This window comes from Amphibalanus amphitrite, unplaced genomic scaffold, assembly GCF_019059575.1.
Source record: "Amphibalanus amphitrite isolate SeventyFive unplaced genomic scaffold, NRLGWU_Aamphi_draft 002228F_arrow, whole genome shotgun sequence".
Taxonomy (NCBI): Eukaryota; Metazoa; Arthropoda; class Thecostraca; order Balanomorpha; family Balanidae; genus Amphibalanus; species Amphibalanus amphitrite.
The window spans coordinates 1-18,894 of NW_024883718.1; the positions used below are offsets into that span (position 1 = coordinate 1).

At 46.8% G+C, this 18,894-nt stretch overlaps 1 protein-coding gene and 1 non-coding gene across 2 annotated transcripts in view; one reads left to right on the forward strand and one right to left on the reverse strand.

Annotated features, from left to right (window-relative positions):
* Nucleotides 1-8,410: 8,410 nt before the first annotated feature.
* Nucleotides 8,411-18,894, reverse strand: part of LOC122376663 — a gene marked incomplete at its 3' end in the record, with an annotated part of 40,137 nt that continues 29,653 nt past the window's right edge. Inside the window, exons 3-4 of the mRNA XM_043356568.1 lie at nucleotides 12,361-12,482; nucleotides 8,411-8,533 (exon numbers count right to left, since the gene is read on the reverse strand). Of these exons, the coding sequence (XP_043212503.1) occupies nucleotides 8,411-8,533; nucleotides 12,361-12,482 (245 nt within the window). The remainder of the gene's footprint in view (nucleotides 8,534-12,360; nucleotides 12,483-18,894) is intronic.
* Nucleotides 15,974-16,045, forward strand: Trnae-cuc. Its single transcript has one exon. It is a non-coding gene; the product is annotated as a tRNA-Glu (tRNA).

Consider the following 18,894-nt stretch of genomic DNA (forward strand, 5'->3'; position numbering starts at 1 on the left):
GATGAGAGAGAGAGAGAGAGAGAGAGAGAGAGAGAGAGAGAGAGAGAGAGAGAGAGAGAGAGGAGAGAGAGAGAGAGAGAGAGAGAGAGAGCGAGAGAGAAGAGATGAGAGAGAGAAGAGACAGTTAGATGGATGGCAAGTGGGGTAAATAAAAAAGCCGCTGGCAAAACATTCAATTACCCGACACTGTTCCCCCGGGGCTGCCTGCTCCTCGGACACACTAAACACGTCCACACGTGACCCGTCTGTGCACGTGACAGATGGGTAACCACGCCCTGCAACATGGCACCGGATTCGCTTCATACCCAGCAGCGTAAATCCCATATCCGGACTGTGAGCTTTAATATCTGGGCCTTGGGCTGATCGTAGCTATAAATACAAAAAGTACCAGGACCAATAAGTTCAAGTAGTGACATTGCAAGATGTTTTGCCGACAAGTTCGAGCCACCGCGATGTGAAGTTAAATATCTATGCCTTTGTCCAATCTCAGCTATAAATACAAAAAGATAGTAATACGTCAAACTCTGGAGTGGTGCTGCAAGCCGCTTTGTCGACCATTCAGAGGAAACTGCCTTCGATTTGTCATCACGAAAGCTGGAAGATTCAGCATCCAAGTCGAAGCACGACGTTGCACAATATCAACCACTGCACATGAAAAGCTCCACACAGCAAATAAATACAATTCACCAGCACGCTAAATAAGGTCAAATCACTTTACCGCACACCAACAGACAATAAGGTGCGCCATAAAACGATTTTCACGAGTATTTTCTGTTGATTCAAAGGCCGAAGCAGGTAGGTACTCTTCTCGTATCGAGAAGTCACATGCAAGAATGTCACCAAATATATCCATCTCACTCATACCTTGCAAACAAGGAAGGTGCGAGTGGTTGAATGGCTTTTCGCATGCGACTTCTGACGACAGGAAACCACTTTCAGCCGTCAGTTCCTGAATTCCTAACCCACGAACCTCTCCTCACGTCACACCTTTTCTTCTCTTTTCTCCTGTACAAACCACTCCACACCCCACCACCACACAAATCGAGCCCGGGCCCATCTCCAGCCGCCCGAACGACGTCCGATAACTGCTCCGATACGATACCGGGGCCGTTCGGACGAAACACAGCCCCCTCTGTCACGTCAACGGCGCCTCGGGGGGTGCTGGAGGAGCCCGCACGGCCGAACAGCAACAGCAGCAGGCCGTTACACGGTTTGTTATTGGTTGTATAAATAATAATCAGACAGGGAAACAGGTGCTGGGGTTTTGTTAAATCAAGGGAAATATCCGAATTTTCTGTCAATAAATAATAATAAAAATTTGTAGGCACAGATTTTCAACCATTTCATCGGAACTCGGCATTAAGATTCGGAGCCGCAGGGCCTCAGTACCGTCAATATTAGATACGCAATAGCCGCCTGAATGTATGGATACGAGAGCAATATCAAAGTCAGTGCGCTTCCCTGTCCAATTGTTTCTCTGATGGGTGCACTGAGCCGAGGGCAGTAATCTGGCAGGGTTCTTAAGAGAGGTGCAAATGAGGAATTAAGCCAGCTAAAGACAACTCTGGACCAGCGGTGACTAATAAGGTAGGGATGATTAGTAAGTAAGTGAGACGTTCCAACAGTAACGACTGAGCATTATACGGGCACTAAGTGGCAATGATTTGGGAAGAGCAAGATTTACCCATGGGCAGATGCAAGTTATGCTCTGTCATAGGACTAAATGGCGAGGAATAAAATGTCTCAGCTTCGCCTCATCATGTCTAAAAAGGGTTCAACAGTCAACAAACATTATTTGCTACTGGCATAATGAACATCTATAAATCTACCTCCAAAAACACAATAACACCAGAATTCGCGCTATAGGTCAACAATGTCCTCAGCAAATAGAACCACTGTGCGATTTACGATCACCAACAGTCCCGCACTAAATCACTCCCAATTTACCCATTACGATCCGGAGCCCAGAAATAAATCAACTAACTTACAACCAGCAGTCTAACTGGCACAATACATCATCCATTTCAACACATGAGCTCGACACAGAGACCAAAGAATCCAGCAGACATCTGAGACTCCGTCAGACTCGCGTCTTTGGAGCCGAAGCAACAGTTGGCGCCGGTTACGGCCCGACAAATTGCCTTCTCCGTTGAAATCCCAACAGATCTCTCCATTACATTTCGTCGCGGGCGGCGTCGCTTTTTCCTGTTTGGTCTCGGATTTGTTATCGTCCACCAACAGGACAGCTAGGGAAGGGGAGGAGCGGTCCGAGCGACACCGAGCCGACAAAAAGACGGACAGGGATTAGAGGAGATAGTTGGTAAACAGCGAGCCCGTACAGATGTTTCAATTGGTGCCGACGGGAGATGAGAGTGAGAGAAAGTGATTCTTACGGCAGATTGCGAGCAGAAATTGCGTCGGTGGTATTGCGATAAAAATGCAACAAGAAATGAGATAAAATAGAGCCCATCTAAATTATCTCAAAAATCAAAACTTGGTTTCCCGAGTAATTCAATAACACGACGTTCGTTTTGGTAGCACAGCTTGACGATAGCATTAATAGACGACTCTTGCAGATAAATTTACCGACATCGAAATACAGCGTTGTTGTCCGTGATGTCCAAATGCTGACAAAAAGTCTCCGGCATTCGTCTTCCACGCTCATGTGCCACCTTTCAATTCAATTCTGAACTTAATTCGACAGCTGGCCACATCCACTCATCTCACCAAGTTAAAACTCTGCACCCGTACGCGGAAATGTCTCTCACATGTCCTCCCAGGAACTGCGCGTCCAATATCCTCCCGCGAGTTGTGCGACCGTTTGGATCAGGAAGCCCCACGTCACCACCTGCGTCCCAGTCATCTCGCGCCATAGATGCCCCCCGCTCCACTACTTCCATCCACTCCCGCTCCGACCCTCTCCAGAAGACCTCCCGGTTACATCTCATTCCCTACATCCCGTCTCAAGACCCATCTGGTCAGGACGAAATCGACACGCTGCAGGCAGCACGGTGACATACCGCCGTCTATCCATCCTCTCTGCAGTGCTATCGCACCGTTCACCGCCAGCCGCCCAGCTGCGGCTCCAGGGCTGGTCCGATAATCACACTTCAGACACCAACTATCACACTGCCGACACCGAGCGTTTCACTTCTGATACCAAATATTCAACGCCTGACACCACTTATTCTACCCATGATACCAAATTTCCCACTTGTGAATTGTGGTACCAAATATCAAATTTCTTATACCAAATATCCCACTTTTGACACCAAATATTCCACTTCTGACACCAAATCTCTCAAATTCTGACGCCAAATATTCAAATTATGATAGCAAATATCCCACTTCTGACACCAAATCTGCCCAGTCGCGGTGGCACCCCTATCGACTTTTGTCACCCGTTTGGCCTGCAGCGACCGCTTTAGGCACCACCGCTGGCCAGCCAGCCGGCTCGCTGGTTCGCCCGCGGCCATCAATATCGCCGCCGGAGCGCCATGAGCGCCGCAATCGCCGCGCCTGCGGCAATAGTGGCGCATTCACGTCTCATTCGCCACCGTTCGTCGCCGTTCTATCACCGTCCACGGCGCTGGCGGCGGATGGCGGCGCGGCGGGGGCAATATCGGCGCGACGGACACGGTCGTGGCGCACCGCCCGGCGGCAAATATCGGCGAGCGGCGGCGAAATTCGGCGCAGAGGTGAGGAGTAAAAACCTCATCACGGAGAGGTCCTACCAGGAGAAAGACAGATGAGACAACCCAAACATCACCAAAAACCGACATAAACTCGGAAAGTAAACAGAAATAGCCACCCGAGGCGGACGAAATGTCAGCGGGACGACCATTATGGAAATAAAAACCACTCCATTTCATGAAATGCCAGACGGAGCTGAGAACGAGCACTGAATTCCCGAGAAGCAGAAACTTGTGCTCACGACAGTCACGGCTGGAGCTCTGGTCCAAGATGAATTCGTCTGGGGTCGTGGCGGCGGCTAGCGGCCGTCGTTGGCCGGGGAGCATGTGGGTTGGCAAGGTCTACCAGACAGGGCAGCCAAATTACATTGTTCTTTGGCACCAACGCTATCACCAACACCACCGTCACCGTCATTAACACCCTATTGGTGATACCATCACAAGCGTTTACATGGATCTTGATATAAAGACGTCACCAAAACAAATAAAGGCCAAAGAGAGACATAAGTCAACCGAGCGAATAAAGCCGGAATCGAGACACTCTGTCGGTCGGCACACAGACATGTGTGGCTGATGACCATCCCAACTAGAGTTGCAAAATTTCCCTACCGCACTACCGGCATGCCGGTAATTTTTCACTACCGCAGGTTTATTTGTGGTTTCTGGCATGTCTTGCCGGTAGCATGCCGGTATTTTTGATTTTGTGCAAAAAAATATCAGCAAATGATTCAAACTTTGGACACTAAGAGGCTCTCAAATTGTAACAACAGCAATATTAGCCACTGCAAGATACATTTTGTGGTAGAAGTTCCATTGCTAAGTGTAGGGGTAACACATGGAGTATGGACCTCAGCATTTCACACAATTCACAGGCTTGGTTATAATAAGAATTGTCAAGAATCTACTGTGGTCTATAAAAGGAAGAATACTCATTCATGTTGCAAAAGCACGATAAACTAGTAAGTCTAATGGTAGGTAATACGTATAGCACAATAAAATAAATAAATGTTCATGACAACATTCCCTAGGGGAAAAGGCAGAATCACAACACCAAAAAAAACCACAATGTTTGGAAGCTGGCCTTGAGTCCTGAGATCCTGAGATGTGGTCTGAGAAACTCTACAAAGAATTTGACACTGAAAATCCAGTTGAAAAGGCAGGTGTTAGGTAGCCCTGAGCCTGACTTTGGTCCCATAATTAAATTAAAATGGATTTGAACTGGCATTTTGTCTTATCTTTACAAGAAAACACATCATGCAGGCAAAATTGACACAAAAGTGGCGCAAACAATTAGACAACCAAGGATTTACTTTTAAGATTCTCTCTACCCTAATGAATGGATGTAATCTGATGACGTAATATTTATTCATTTACCCTTTTGGTTGAATAACTGAAGAGAAATAAATTTATTTGTAGTGAATTACACTACAATGTCGATTTCATTATAATTTAATATTGTGTTGGATAATTTTTAATAATATAATCATTCACGAGGCAGTGGCTTGCAGTCGTTAAACATTTTTTTTTTTGCAGCGTTTTAATCAGCTGGTGAAAAGCCTCTGTTATGGCGCATCTGTTTCGAAATCGATAACCTTGTGTTTGTTCCCGCTTGAGGTTGGAGAGGATGGAAGATATCGTTTTTATACATATTATTTGGTGACTATTCTCAGGACCAGTGAGTTATTAACACATTTTTTACATGATTCGTATCTTATTCACGAACCAGCAAGCCATAGTGGATAGGAAAAAGTATATGTTGATCTCGCTTCCTCAGTTAGGAAGATGGCCGAATCTGTACTTGTTTACCTATGTTTTGACCATCTAGATTTTAAACATTTGGCTGGTGCCTGCAACATTTTAGGAGAATATGGACAAGTAGAACACCTGTGAAATGTAAATGTGATTACTGCTCACTGTCCAGTCTTCAAAAAGATATTTCAGTAATTCAAGTCCTTTTTGTCCTCACCTTTTTGATGAATGTAATAGTTGTTTGTAGGCAATACTTCTTTAATTACAGGTGATATTTTAACAGTTATCATAGACTGGAATTGAGTTTCAAAATTGTGGGTATTTGTGGGGCCAACTCAGCCAAAATCAGCCTGCTGGTATTTGTGGTTGGACAATGGATGACTGTTGGGTGGGAGGGGTACTGAAACTGTCAAAATGTGGCACTCTTGCAGGGGGAAGCTAGAATCAAAAATGCAGGTTTTTTAGTATGCCGGTAATTTGGCGGGTTTTTTGCTTGGGGCGTGGTAGCATGCCGGTATCCCAGAAAATTTTTGTGGGTCGGGGCGGTGCCGGTAGCAGCCTTTGGGGAAAACTTTGCAACTCTAATCCCCCAACATTAATCTCCGTCAGTGCCGACCTCTTCACTCGTCGGTGGGTGGACAGATCAGAGTACTGTGGGCGTCACCATCCCAGCGAGCCGCCAAACCACATAATGGCAAGGTTCGCAGGCAATGTCTCCCCCTATATCCTATCATCCTCCCGGCTCTGAAATGGTCTCATTGGACCGAAAGGGCCTAACCCAACAAAACAAACAAACAAACAAGGCAAGGGTACGCGAGAGTCTTCCGCTGGCATCAAAGCTCCTACGTTAGCTCATCCAAGAGAGATTTAGCAGCGGAAAACGTCGTGAAGACTGAAGTCGTAGCCAGGTTTGAGTGTCACGACTTTAGGCTAGCGGTGGGCGGGGGCGGCGGCGGCGGCGGCGGCGGGGGCGGCGGCGGCGGCGAGGGCGGGGGCGGGGCGGGGGCGGCTGTGGGCGCTGTGGGCGGCTTTGATGGTGATGGCACTGGCGGCGGATGCGAGGTAAGGTAATGTCTCCTTCGTGGCTCCAATGATTATCACAACTGCCAAGGCCCAGGGGTCTGCAGAATATCGTACAACAAATGTGGCCGAGTCGTGATGGGAAAAGACTAGGAATGAAAATAAAGAGAATTATATCCTAGCGAGAAACTGCGGTCAGAAAATGAAAATATAATATAACTCATGATGAGTATGTCGGCCTTTATACCAGCTAACAAAATGGTTAATTGCTAATGCATTGTAATGCAATCATCATCGGTACGTGAGCAGCCGCATCTTAACAGCAAACGACATCCACTTCAACAAAAAATCCCAGCAGGCAGCAACAGCAGAAACCAGCGACCATGAGCATTAAACAATCATCCATATGCAGCCAAGTCGTAATAAACCAGCGTGAAACACTGATAGTTCCCATCGCCACACTTCAAAATGACCAAACTTAGCCCACTGACTTGCCACATCTCACCAGTATCTGTCACCAACAGCGGTTAGGTTCCGGCATCAACTTGCCACCGCAGCCGGGTACTGAATAAAATAGTTCGTGCCCGCTCGGCTCGAATTCCCTGACCCCAGCGACCGATCGCGGGGCCAGCTTCCCGGCCAACTTTGTCAGTCGCTCTAGGTGGGTTCCGTTACCAAGGAGTGACAGTAACTTTTCGTCAGGCCGCACACGGGCTCCACGAGGCATCAGGGGCGATTTGGGAGACTTCTGAGGAACCCATGAGGCTCAGAGTTACCGAGAATTGAACGGAGAGCTGGACAGATGGAGAGGCATAGTCGCTGGGGAGTTGAGGGGTAGAACCTACACTCGTGGACCGGTGCCAAGGAAGTGGACCAAGTGATCTATTTTTCATGGACCTAGACGGAGACAGGGTTCCAAAAATGCTGCAAAATTGGCCTCGATATTGTCGACAGTCAAAAGTATTGAAATCCTTCTCAGATTTGCCTTATAAACGCCGGCTTTAGACTAATGGAAAGCGATATTCAGATTTGCATAGAGTTACGAGCCAATAACGCCCTCCCAGGCATTCAGGCGATACGGGGGCGCATTATTCCAATGTCGTAACACATGCCCGTACCAATATCCTGTCCCTGACGACATCTTGATGATCTCATTACGTTCGAAATACGTTTTCAATTCTGTCGCTATGAGTATTCCATTCAAAACGTCTTCCGCTGCATATTCCCCACCAAACAGTTACCAACCCCAGGCCATCGCCAGCCCGTTAGCCAAGTCCCCAATGTCCGGAACAGAAATTTGACGTCAGCAGGCTCGTGGCAAAATTCATGAGTCTCCTCCCGGAGGCTGTCGGCGGGCATACTTTACCGCCCGAACGGTGGGAAAATGGCGCCAGATGGGCAACTTTTCCGCGCGCCGGATAAACTACCGCCGCCCGGCGAAGAGTGATTTATGTGTGGCGCGTGCAATATGGGCGTGTGGGCGCGTCAGATAGGCCACCTATGGACCGTGAGAGCAGTGTCATGACGTGTGTTTGATGGCCCGCCCCTGAGCTACGAGCGAACAACGGGATCACGACAGAAGAGATATGGTGTATCCCGCACGTCCGAACGGCAAAATAGCGCAGTAAGCCGGATTGGGTTTGGAGAAATGACCGCCAAACTGTACTACTTCGGTCATGATATGACTGAAAGGCCATGTAAACGCCATTGGTCGGAATAAAACTGTGCAGTAAACCAGCGGGAATCCGCCCTTAGCGGCTGCAACAAGCAGCTCGCATTGCTCATTTCATCTTGTTATCATTTCAGCCATTTCATTTCAAAATCCGGAAGGCTTGCCTATGAGACACAACTTTTCCAGTTTCCACACAAAACAGGATGTCATCACGTAAACCAATTTCCACCCATCACGTGACTTTCCGTATTCCCCAGCGTTGAGTCACGTGACCCACCTGTGGCAGCTGCTGTAGAGTCACGAGGCCATCCCTGAGGTTTGTCAGGACGCTGGTGAGTTCCTCAGGCACGGACTCAGCTGCGGCGGTCAGTAGAACTTCACCCAGAGAGCGTAGAACCGGCTGAAACACGGGGAGAGAAAAACGACGGTCAGTTCAGGTGGAGGAGATATCGGGAGAAAGAGAGAGAGAGAGAGAGAGAGAGAGAGAGAGAGAGAGAGAGAGAGAGAGAGAGAGAGAGAGAGAGAGAGAGAGAGAGAGAGAGAACTGGCAAGGGAGAGAAAAATAGGAGATACAGAGGACAAATCGGCAAATAGTTAAACGACAATGCAGAGACATTGCGACATTCAACAGGCAAAAGCATTCACAAGATACATGTTCGGGGAGGAATGCCTCTTGATGGTGTTTCAATACAAAGCAGCGGGACGTACGAAGCGGCAGTCACCTTGTGTCCTTGTGTTATAAGACAGGCTGTTACGAATGAGCCTAGCTACAGGACGGAATGCGTCTACAAAATGACAATAATAAGGAACGCGCACGAACCTATGTAATACCTTGAGACACTGCCTGGCAAAGGGCAGATAAATTTCACATTTATTAGCGACTCCGTCAAAATGTCTGACGGCGGGGACGCAATAAGTCTTGACGACAGCAATATGAATTATCACACGACGACAGCTTTACATTATTACTTTGCTGAAAGAAGCCAGCATAGCAGAGGGGGATTTCAAAAGGCTTTGATACTCAACAGAATTTTAACTGAGATTAATCTGGATGAGGTAGAGTAAGACCGTAATACCATGTACCGGGAAACATTCTTCGGTCGCATCGCCGTGAGTGCGTCTACCAGGTATATGTGGGTACTGACTACATACATCAAAGACCATAGCAGGAAGGATCAAACTGCTCATTTGCGCTGCAGATGAGATGCAAAGTGTGCACTTTAGAAAACAATCATTCATGCTTGCCCAGGATGAGCTTAGAACGTCTCGTAAGTCTCATCAGAAACTAGGACATCAGTTTCCGAGAAGTTTTGCCTACCTCAAGCCCCAGCTTGTCTAAGGATACATTGAATAAGTCTGTCGACTTTGTACAATACATACCACGCTAATCTTCCTCTCCCGTTTTGTCACAGAACCTAGGACTTGTTCTGTCACTGCATTGTCATTCAGCACCGTTTACCCAGCACCGAGTAATGTCCCAAAGCCCCACCCCTGCATTCCCATCCCCACCGCAACAAGAGGCAAGATATCACCCCCCTCACCCTCCCCGCCCCCCACCGCCCACCACCAACAAATCTGTCGGTCTCAGGTGGTGAACTGCCCACGAACCCTCGCTACAGTAATATACGCCGACCACCTGGTACCGCTGCTACACGGATAACACATACCGGAGGGGTATTTCCACCTGGTACCGCCACTATACGGATAACACATACCGGAGGGGTACTTCCAGCACACCAGATATGCCAGCAGGAGCTGAGATGATGGCCACAGTAACTGAATCATAAATTCGTGGTGGCTCAAAACCGGTTGTCATGCATCGCAAAACTAAAAAGACATGACATGCTATGTTCATAATGCAGTGCAGTGCATTATTGCGTTGGAATTCCGGAAAATCTCTGCAATTTTTTTCGATGGTGAATTTGGATCTGCCCCCAGCGTTGTACAGATAAATGCGTTTTCAATGTCCACGTCAATGGAAATGATTGTGGGAGACATTACCATTGACACGTCCATTAGAGCCGCTTGCACGACCACTGAACACCCAAATTATGCTGGGCGTGAGCCACCTTGCTAACCATTTTCGAACATCGGCAGGACCTCGTCCAATTAGACATAACACCGACTCTATCACTCTCCAACACTAATCAGCCAACCCAATACGCCATCTATAAACCAGCAGTGGGCAATATCGCTGGCCCAGTGCAGTGTCCCCACATAACACCGGCGGCTGAATCCACCCGGCCGTAATGTCGGGGTTCGCGGCGGCAGGCAGTGCCAATACTCGAGCCTGGCGTATGACAGTGGCACCTGGGTCAGGAAAGGAGTTAAACTGGTAGGGAAGAGGAGAGGGAGGAGAGAGCGCAGGGGAGGGGAGCAGATGGGGTATGGATATAAGAGTTCGGATGCTGGGAGCCGTGAACTGAGGGACAGCGTCAATTTTATTAGACTGGAACAGAGTCAACTCATTTTGTGGGCACCTGGGCATGAGCGGATAAAAGGTTATGATACAAACCACAGGTGATATTATTTACTCAGGGGTCGTGATACTGACCGATAGTCATCATACTGACCCAAGACCATGGCACCGGCTCGGAGCCATAATAATAATGCAGGTTCATAAAACTGACCCAAGTCAATAACAGGTCACGACACATCAGCTATTGTTTTATCCACTGACTCGAGGTCCAGTGACGAAATTTTGAATAAAACGACGTCATCACAAATCAGCTGGTCTCGACTGACGTCACGCCCAGTTTTACGAATTCACACCAGGCTGTCAGCTGTCCGATGAAATCAAATCACATGCAGCAGTACGGACGGAGAGCCAATAGTTCGGCCGGCGCCGCCCGCGCCGGAGGACTACAATACAGACTACGTTAGATAGGTCTGCTGGTTGGTACTGTTCCTGGTTCACAATGCTGCGTGGTATAAATTATAATCGAATGCACCGGTATGAAAACGTGTCGCAGGAATTATAAATACAAACGTCCAGTTTTAAGCTGGTTCATGAGAAAAAATACTATCTTTAGTGACTTGGGTGATCTCTTGTCCTTTACATTGAATTATGTAAGCGTGTGCAAGACAAATTGCCATAATATGCATTAACGGTATGCCACGTCCCACAACACCAAAGCAATTGGAACCACGACATTCAGTCGCTCAATGTGAGCAAACACCATCAAAGTGAGAAATGCGCAGTATTCCTTAAATGTAAGATGGTGGAGGCAAATACGATGTCTCTGAAGATCCTGAAGAGAACTAATATCGTACCAAAAATATCAACAGAAGAAAAATAACTATTCAGTCGCAATGAAACTGCAAAAAGATTAGTAATGTGCTTGTGCATCGCAAAGTACCATTCACGCTGAGCTAAACGGAATATACGCCCGGAGATTGCTTTGTAGATTAATGTTGAAAAACATGAATGCAACACATATATCCGTTGCCTAGTGTCCGTGCCGTATCAAAGACGTGAATTTAAAAAGTTAAATTTCCTGTGACTAACGTGTCTTGAATAGGACTGCAACGATATGGTAAATGAACATTTTCCTAGCTTCATTTGAGCGCTTTGAAACGCGGAAATTTTGAAGATGGGATGTCGCTTTAGCAGTGCTTTCGACTAACAAAAAACGCAATTATGGTGACGCGCGGTATAAATGGTATCGAAACGCATGATAAGCAGACAATACTGAATACGGTGAATCGCCAAAATAAGCGAAGTGAATATTTTTTTTCAGAGTGCTAATTTAGTGCAACTGCAAGCCTATTTGAAGCTAGGCTTGCCTATGAAGCTAGGCTTCCAGTTGCACTAAATTAGCACTCTGAAAAATACTTCATCTCGAAAGCTTGTTTTTTATGCACCTATCAGCTCGGACAGAATCTCATGAATGCTACCTTTTGTACCTTTGTTTCACATCCCATTCAAGCTTTTCCTAATTAAAAGTTTATTATCATCTTCCATGAGGTTAATGAGTTTCGCTAACCCCACCTTTCGCATCCCTGCTTTGTGCTCCCAATCCTATCCTCTCCCTCTCTCCTTGTTTGTTTATTGGGGCTTTAGGGCGCGCCGACTACAGGGTCATTTTGCGCCCATTCTCCCTCTCTCCCGTCCTCCCCCGCTCTCTCCCCTCTCACCTGTATGTCTCCGGCGGTAACGCTGTAGACATCCGAGTAGAGTTATGTGTGATTATTCCACTCCTCCCTCCCTCTCTCCCTCCCTCTCACCTGTATATCTCCGGCGGTAACGCTGTAGACATCCGAGTAGAGTTCTGTGTGACTGAGCCGAACCTGGCCGGACCCAGTCAGCTGGAGCGTCTGCGCAGTGATGTGCTTCAGTGGGACCGCCGCTGTGAACAGACAGGTTTGGTCAGTAAAGGTCTGGTCAGGTCAGGTCAGCTGGAGCGTCTGGGCAGTGATGTGCTTCAGTGGGACCGCGGCTGAAAAACAGAGAGGTCCGGACCCAGTCAGCTGGAGCGTCTGGGCAGTGATGTGCTTCAGTGGGACCGCCGCTGTGAACGGAAAGGTCAGGTCTGGTCAGCTGCAGGGTCTGGGCAGTGACGTGCTTCAGTGGGACCGCCGCTGTGAAAACGGAGGTCAGGTCAGGTTAGCTGCAGGGTCTGAGCTTTGATGTGCTTCGGTGGGACCGCCGCTGTGAACAGAGAGGTGACGTCAGGTCAGGTTGGCTTGAGTATGGCCTGCAGTATGCTTGAGTAGTGAATACGGGGTCAGGCCATATACTCGCAAGTACAGGTCAGTATATCAGGGTGTGTTGGGTCAGGTTACGATAGTAGGTACCGGTCAGGTTAGTTTGAATAAGTACAGGTCAGTAAAAGAAAGGTCAGGTCAGGTCATCTAAGGCTTACAAGACGACATGTTTCAATGTGTTGCAGCTAAAGAACGCAGTGGACACTGGACAGTTTCTCCCACCCTCCCTCCGTAAAGGTGTCGAACAAATGACCAATCCACCTAGACACCTGGTCCATTTCCCCAATGTCTGCCGCGCCCCGTGCCAAAACAAATCCATCCCGGCGCTTTAACTGGTTCCGACGAGCGCCCTGCTCACGGTTCGTCGGAAGGTCATCTCAGGCTCAAAAGAAACGGTATATACCATTCGAAAGCTGACGGTGAGCTGAATCCAAAAATGTATTTTTTATAAAAATCGATCGATGGCCTTTTTTGAAAATTGCGTTTTTGTAAAAACTTAATAATCTTTTATTCAACGGGCTGTCCCGGACATTCTTGAAAACATAAACATGTATTTTTGAGTTCCAGTGAAAGCTGAACGCCAAAAGAACAATACTCAGCGAAGCAATATTTCCAAACGTTAACATGCGTCTCCCACACCCGAAAATAAGGCGCAATCACACATCTCAGTGTCACGATGGACCAAAGTCAGCCACACAGAAACGTGAAATGACCCTTATCGACTCGCAGACCCGGCGCTCTCGGCCCGCCTGACCGGTCACGGAAAGAACGTTCGGCTCTCGTTCTACTAAACAAATGTCATATTTGTCAGTTTAACTGTCCACATCGCTATTAAAGTTATTGAGGATACCTGTGAAGAAAATTCATTGTTCTGCTCGATTTACAACATGCTTTAATTTACATTTTTCTTATGCATGTTTTGTTCCATCCAGCTGCGATCAGTGCCCGCGCAGGGGAAGTGAGCGGGGTTTCACTGTCAGAGGCTGTACTGGTGACAGCTGCTCGGCCGTGCGACCGGTCAAAGGTTACCCTGCCCCGCCGGGCGCTACCCCCACTCCACCCGAGCTGAGGCCGGTGCAGCCTCTGACATTTCAGCGCGGCCAATTTTCCTTATATGGGCATGATACCAAGCTCAATTGAGCAAAGTAGACATGAACAAATGCAAATTAATGCATGATGTGAGGATGACAGAACAATGAATTTTCTTCACAGGTATCCTGAATAACTTTAATAGCGATGTGGACAGTTAAACTGACAAATATGACATTTGTTTAGTAGAACGAGAGCCGAACGTTCTTTCCGTGGCCGGTCAGGCGGGCCTAGAGCGCCGGGTCTGCGAGTCGATAAGGGTCATTTCACGCTTCTGTGTGGCTGACTTTGGTCCATCGTGACACTGAGCTGTGTGATTGCGCCTTATTTTCGGCTGTGGGAGACGCATATTAATGTTTGGAAATGTTGCTTCGCTAAATTTTGTTCTTTTGGCATTCAGCTTTCACTGGAACTCAAAAATACATGTTTATGTTTTCAAGAATGTCCAGGACAGCCCGTTGAATAAAAGATTATTAAGTTTTTACAAAAACTCATTTTTCAAAAAAGGCCATCGATCGATTTTGATAAAAATTACATTTTTGGATTCAGCTCACCGTCAGCTTTCGAATGGTATATGTCGTTTCTTTTGAGCCTGAGATGACCTTCCGACGAACCGTGTGCTACGCGACAAACACCCACATTTGGGGACCGAGTCGCCCCTCGCGGTCGTCACAAGGCGCCCCGAACGAACCCAGTGTCTTCCCGGGCCGCTGTTCCCCAGCGGGGTCACGAGCCCCGAGGGTCACACAAGGGTGCGTGCTGTCGCCGTAAGTTTAGATGAAGAGCGGGTGGAGACAGAGTCAGCGCGGTTGGAATCAATTACGGCCTAGTTCGCTAGTTCGCAATGGGTGAGTGTTTGTACGTGAAACCGAGCGGAAAAGAAGAGCGACACGATACCTGACACGAGACGAGCACACTGTTGTAAAGCGGATCTGCAAACTTTTCTGTAACTCTTCCGAGTAGCAGAAGGAGAGTGTGGCTTTGCAGTTCTAATTTCATTAGTATTACCTTTCACAGGATGAAAAACGAAATGAGGAAGAAGCTCGGAAACTTTTACTTGAGCAAACAAGACTAATGACCTGCTTTACGAACGTATTGCCCAGCGGAAGTGTTCAATTCGCATTCTGTAGACGAGTAGAAAATGAATTTCCTCTTTCGAGTTCATTTAAAATATACGTGAGAAGAGAAAAGAGGTCTAATAGCTGACAACGACTAAGGGCCATTGAAGGAGAAGAATCCAGGTAAAGGTATTCGTAAATATGTCCATTGTCCAGTCAACCTCATAAGTCTTCGGTCGACAATGCTGAATGTGAATGCATGTTCAAATTTCCCGTGGCAGCACGGCGCACGCACTTGCAAGTTTGCAACAAACCGCCGACACTGCAAAACACGAGCGAAAGCTTCACACGATCGGCCTTCCACACGGTCGAGCAGAAAATTCTATCATCTGGAAAGTTTCACAGACAAAGAAGTTCGGATCACCTCAAAATGTCGCGGACGAGCATGATGCAGTCGCAAATTGGAAAACTTTGGACGGACAAGTCGTCCTTTTTCATAGTTTTATCATAGCAACAATATCCTCCTGTCACGACAAGAGCATCGGTGTATAAAGTCGGTAAAACTGCATTCAAAAAATGAGTTCCAGGAAAAATGAAATGAGGTGGAGATTTCACAAAACATCGCGCGCAAATACAAAGAGTGTTGTAACTTGTAAGTTGCAAACAGCAATGATGTTGCAGCTTGATGAGATTTCAACACCAAATGACAAAACTTCAGAGAAGGACTGATTACCTACTCATAACTCAGGAACTGTGTTCATTTGTGTACGCAATCCCACCATATAGGAGGTTTTGAGTCCAGAAAGCATACAAACTGTGAGAAAACTGTAAGATCAGTGCATGTAGAATTGGTGGACTTCCCAAACATCGTCGCTCGACTAAGCCCACGGCCACGACGAATGATCACAAGAACTTACATACTACGTCACTTGCCCCTTCTGACAGGGTGAGTGTCCAGAGAGACATACAAACCGCGTCCTCCAGCCTCCCGCATGGTCTAGTGGCTAGGATACACGGCTCTCACCCGTGAGGCCCGGGTTCGATTCCCGGTGCGGGAACACGTTTTGATTGTTCCTACAAAAAAAAAAGGTTACACTTTGAACTGGTGAGTAAGCTAAGGTGAGTAGGCTCACTGGTGAAAGTACTACCGGGACCGCCGGAACAGGTTGGAGAGGGCAGCCGGAGAACATTAGATAAAACACGTTACACTTACTGCATGATAATCACGTAATAAAACACGATTAATTATCAATTCGAACCTACGGTGCCCTAGGGAGAAGCGCAAAACAAAAACTTGTTTCCTGCCATACGAAGCTTATCCTAGCAAACAAACCACGGCCAAAAGTTTTTAGTTTTGGGTGTCTCAAATGCCTACTTATGTCATTTTAGTCCACCGAGTCCACCCAAAGATACCTAATATCTAACCAGAATGACAATATTTCTGGTAAGTACTACCTTCTACCTTTCTAGAACAAGGCAAATGGTGTGGCATAAAAGCTCATACTTCACAACAAAATTTAACGTGACTGAATCTATCAAATCCATGAATCGTTGAGTTATGTTCTTGTCATTCGAACCGCCGAAGGCTTTTGGTGCAATCGGTAGACGGAGAAATTGGGGAGAATTCCAGAAACCGGAAACTTTCCACAAAGTTTGTTCATAAGCCGATTCAAGTTGTCGAACGTGCTACTGAAAGACGGTTTAAAAGTTGTCCAACCGAAAGCAGCGTCCCCACTTCAATCGCTGAAATCAAAAGGAAAAAACACGGCATCGACCCGTCCCTCCGGCGCGTCAACATGTGTGCATCAAATCACTGTTGCCGATACGTTTAACTTACAACTCCGAAACCTGCCATCAACCATAAGCCTCATCAGAGCGAAGTGTACAAGGCATGCCAAACAGTCATTTGCCCTTCCCTCTAGGCTTGGGGGCTTATTAAAACAATAACAGTTCATATCTCAGAGTTCCTTAGCAGAGCAATTCGCTTTGACACTTAACCTCGCTTCACTTCAACTTATCTGATATAACCCAACCCTAACTTACGTCACCTTTGCATACCTACCTAACTTAAAGGGACCCTCCCACCTTCAAAAAAGTTAATGAATTGGCATGAAAGTGATGTCGCTCGGTTCAGAAAGAGCAAAAACGAATATCTACCAAATTTCATCGAAAAATATTCACCGGTTTTCAAGATATTAGACTTTTACTTTTGTTTACTTTTTGGGATCTCCGCTGTTCCTAGCGACTTTATTTGAAAGTGCGGCATTTGTTGCGCGCAAAGCAGCATATACCACCGCGTGCTACAAAACGTTTTAGTCAAACATTTAAAAATCGTTAGATATCTGCGATGACGTCACACATTCAGAGGGGTATTCCTATGCATTAGCCCCTCTGAATCAAAATGCTGCAATTTTGAAATTCAATATTTCCGATTTAAGGCATTTCTCGATGTTGTGAGTGCCGAAACCGGTAATTGTGAGCCAGGGACCCCGTTTTGGCTATCTCAACTCAAATCTAATGTTAAGGTGGGAGGGTCCCTTTAACTTTACCCCAACACAACCAAAGCCGTAATCGTCACTCTGTATGTGAAAGGCTTGTAATGTGGATGCATACATACATACATACATACATACATACATACAGTCCGACATGCATACGCATAGTGCATGCATACAAGTGATTTTGACCGCAGCTTTCCTAGCTTGACATCACCCAGCAAGTATGCTTCTCGCTCTCACTACGACAAACCCCCAGACACCTCAACACCTCCCATTACCTAACGGGTCAACAGCAGGGATCTCCCGAGCCACTGTTTACCCATACACCTCGAGTGGAGCTCTAATGGACCAGCCGGCCCGGAGGAGACATGCGATACGTCACACGTGCCGCGGGCACACGGGTGACGAAAAACGCTGGAGAGGACGGACGGCAAGCGGGCGACGCGACATATCAAGGCCGCGACATATCAAGCGACATACGAGTTAGGCAGGCCGGAGGATAGGAGATGAACATTGGAGATATTGTGGATGTACTGGACAGAAAAGTCAGATGGGTGTGATAACTTTGTAAGGTGATATGATACAAACAAACGCATACCAATCAAGCGTGCTATGCAATTTGTTGGTGAGAAGTCAATATATGCATGCCAAACAAACAATGGGATTTTCTATTCCGACACATCCGACTCATAGGCTGCTTGATTTGTCTAGCGAATTATCGCAAAAGTCGTGAATTCAGCCGCAGCTATTGCAAGCAACCAATATCGCCATAGCAGCAGGATAATGTTGACAAATACATAATTCTGCCACAAAATGATTATTCGTCCACATTCAAGCTGATTGGGATTCATTGCTACTTCTAAAACAGTGCAAAGGGCACTTTAGATCATCTTGAAATGCAAATACGAAATTATGCTCGCTGTAAATCATTAAACTTCTTCCGTCTCTGGCCTGTTTTCATTGTCTCTTTTTAAAAAAGTGTATCAATCGACCTCTTGCGCAGCAACTTTAGATGCGTGACACTACTGACACCAATTGAGATGAGTAGAAACTTTCCAGACCAAGATATTGAAACCCCACATACACATTTCCTAAGACCTAAATCCAGATAAAGAATAAGATTCATGAAGAGCCCTTAGCCCTCACAAAGCCACAATGTCAAAATGAGGTTTGAGACAGTTTCTGGAAAAAAAAATGGGATGTAGTTTTTAACTGATAGATTAAAATGAAGCACATCTTGAGACAGTGCATCAGATTATCATCAGGTACACATACCATGCTTCATTTGTTCAGCATTGACAAACTTTATCAAACTGCAAGAACTAAGTGAGCCTCCTTTGGGGACCATCACACAACAATTGTTGGGAGAAGTGAATAATGACTCATCTAGAATTGTCAGTATATTCTCA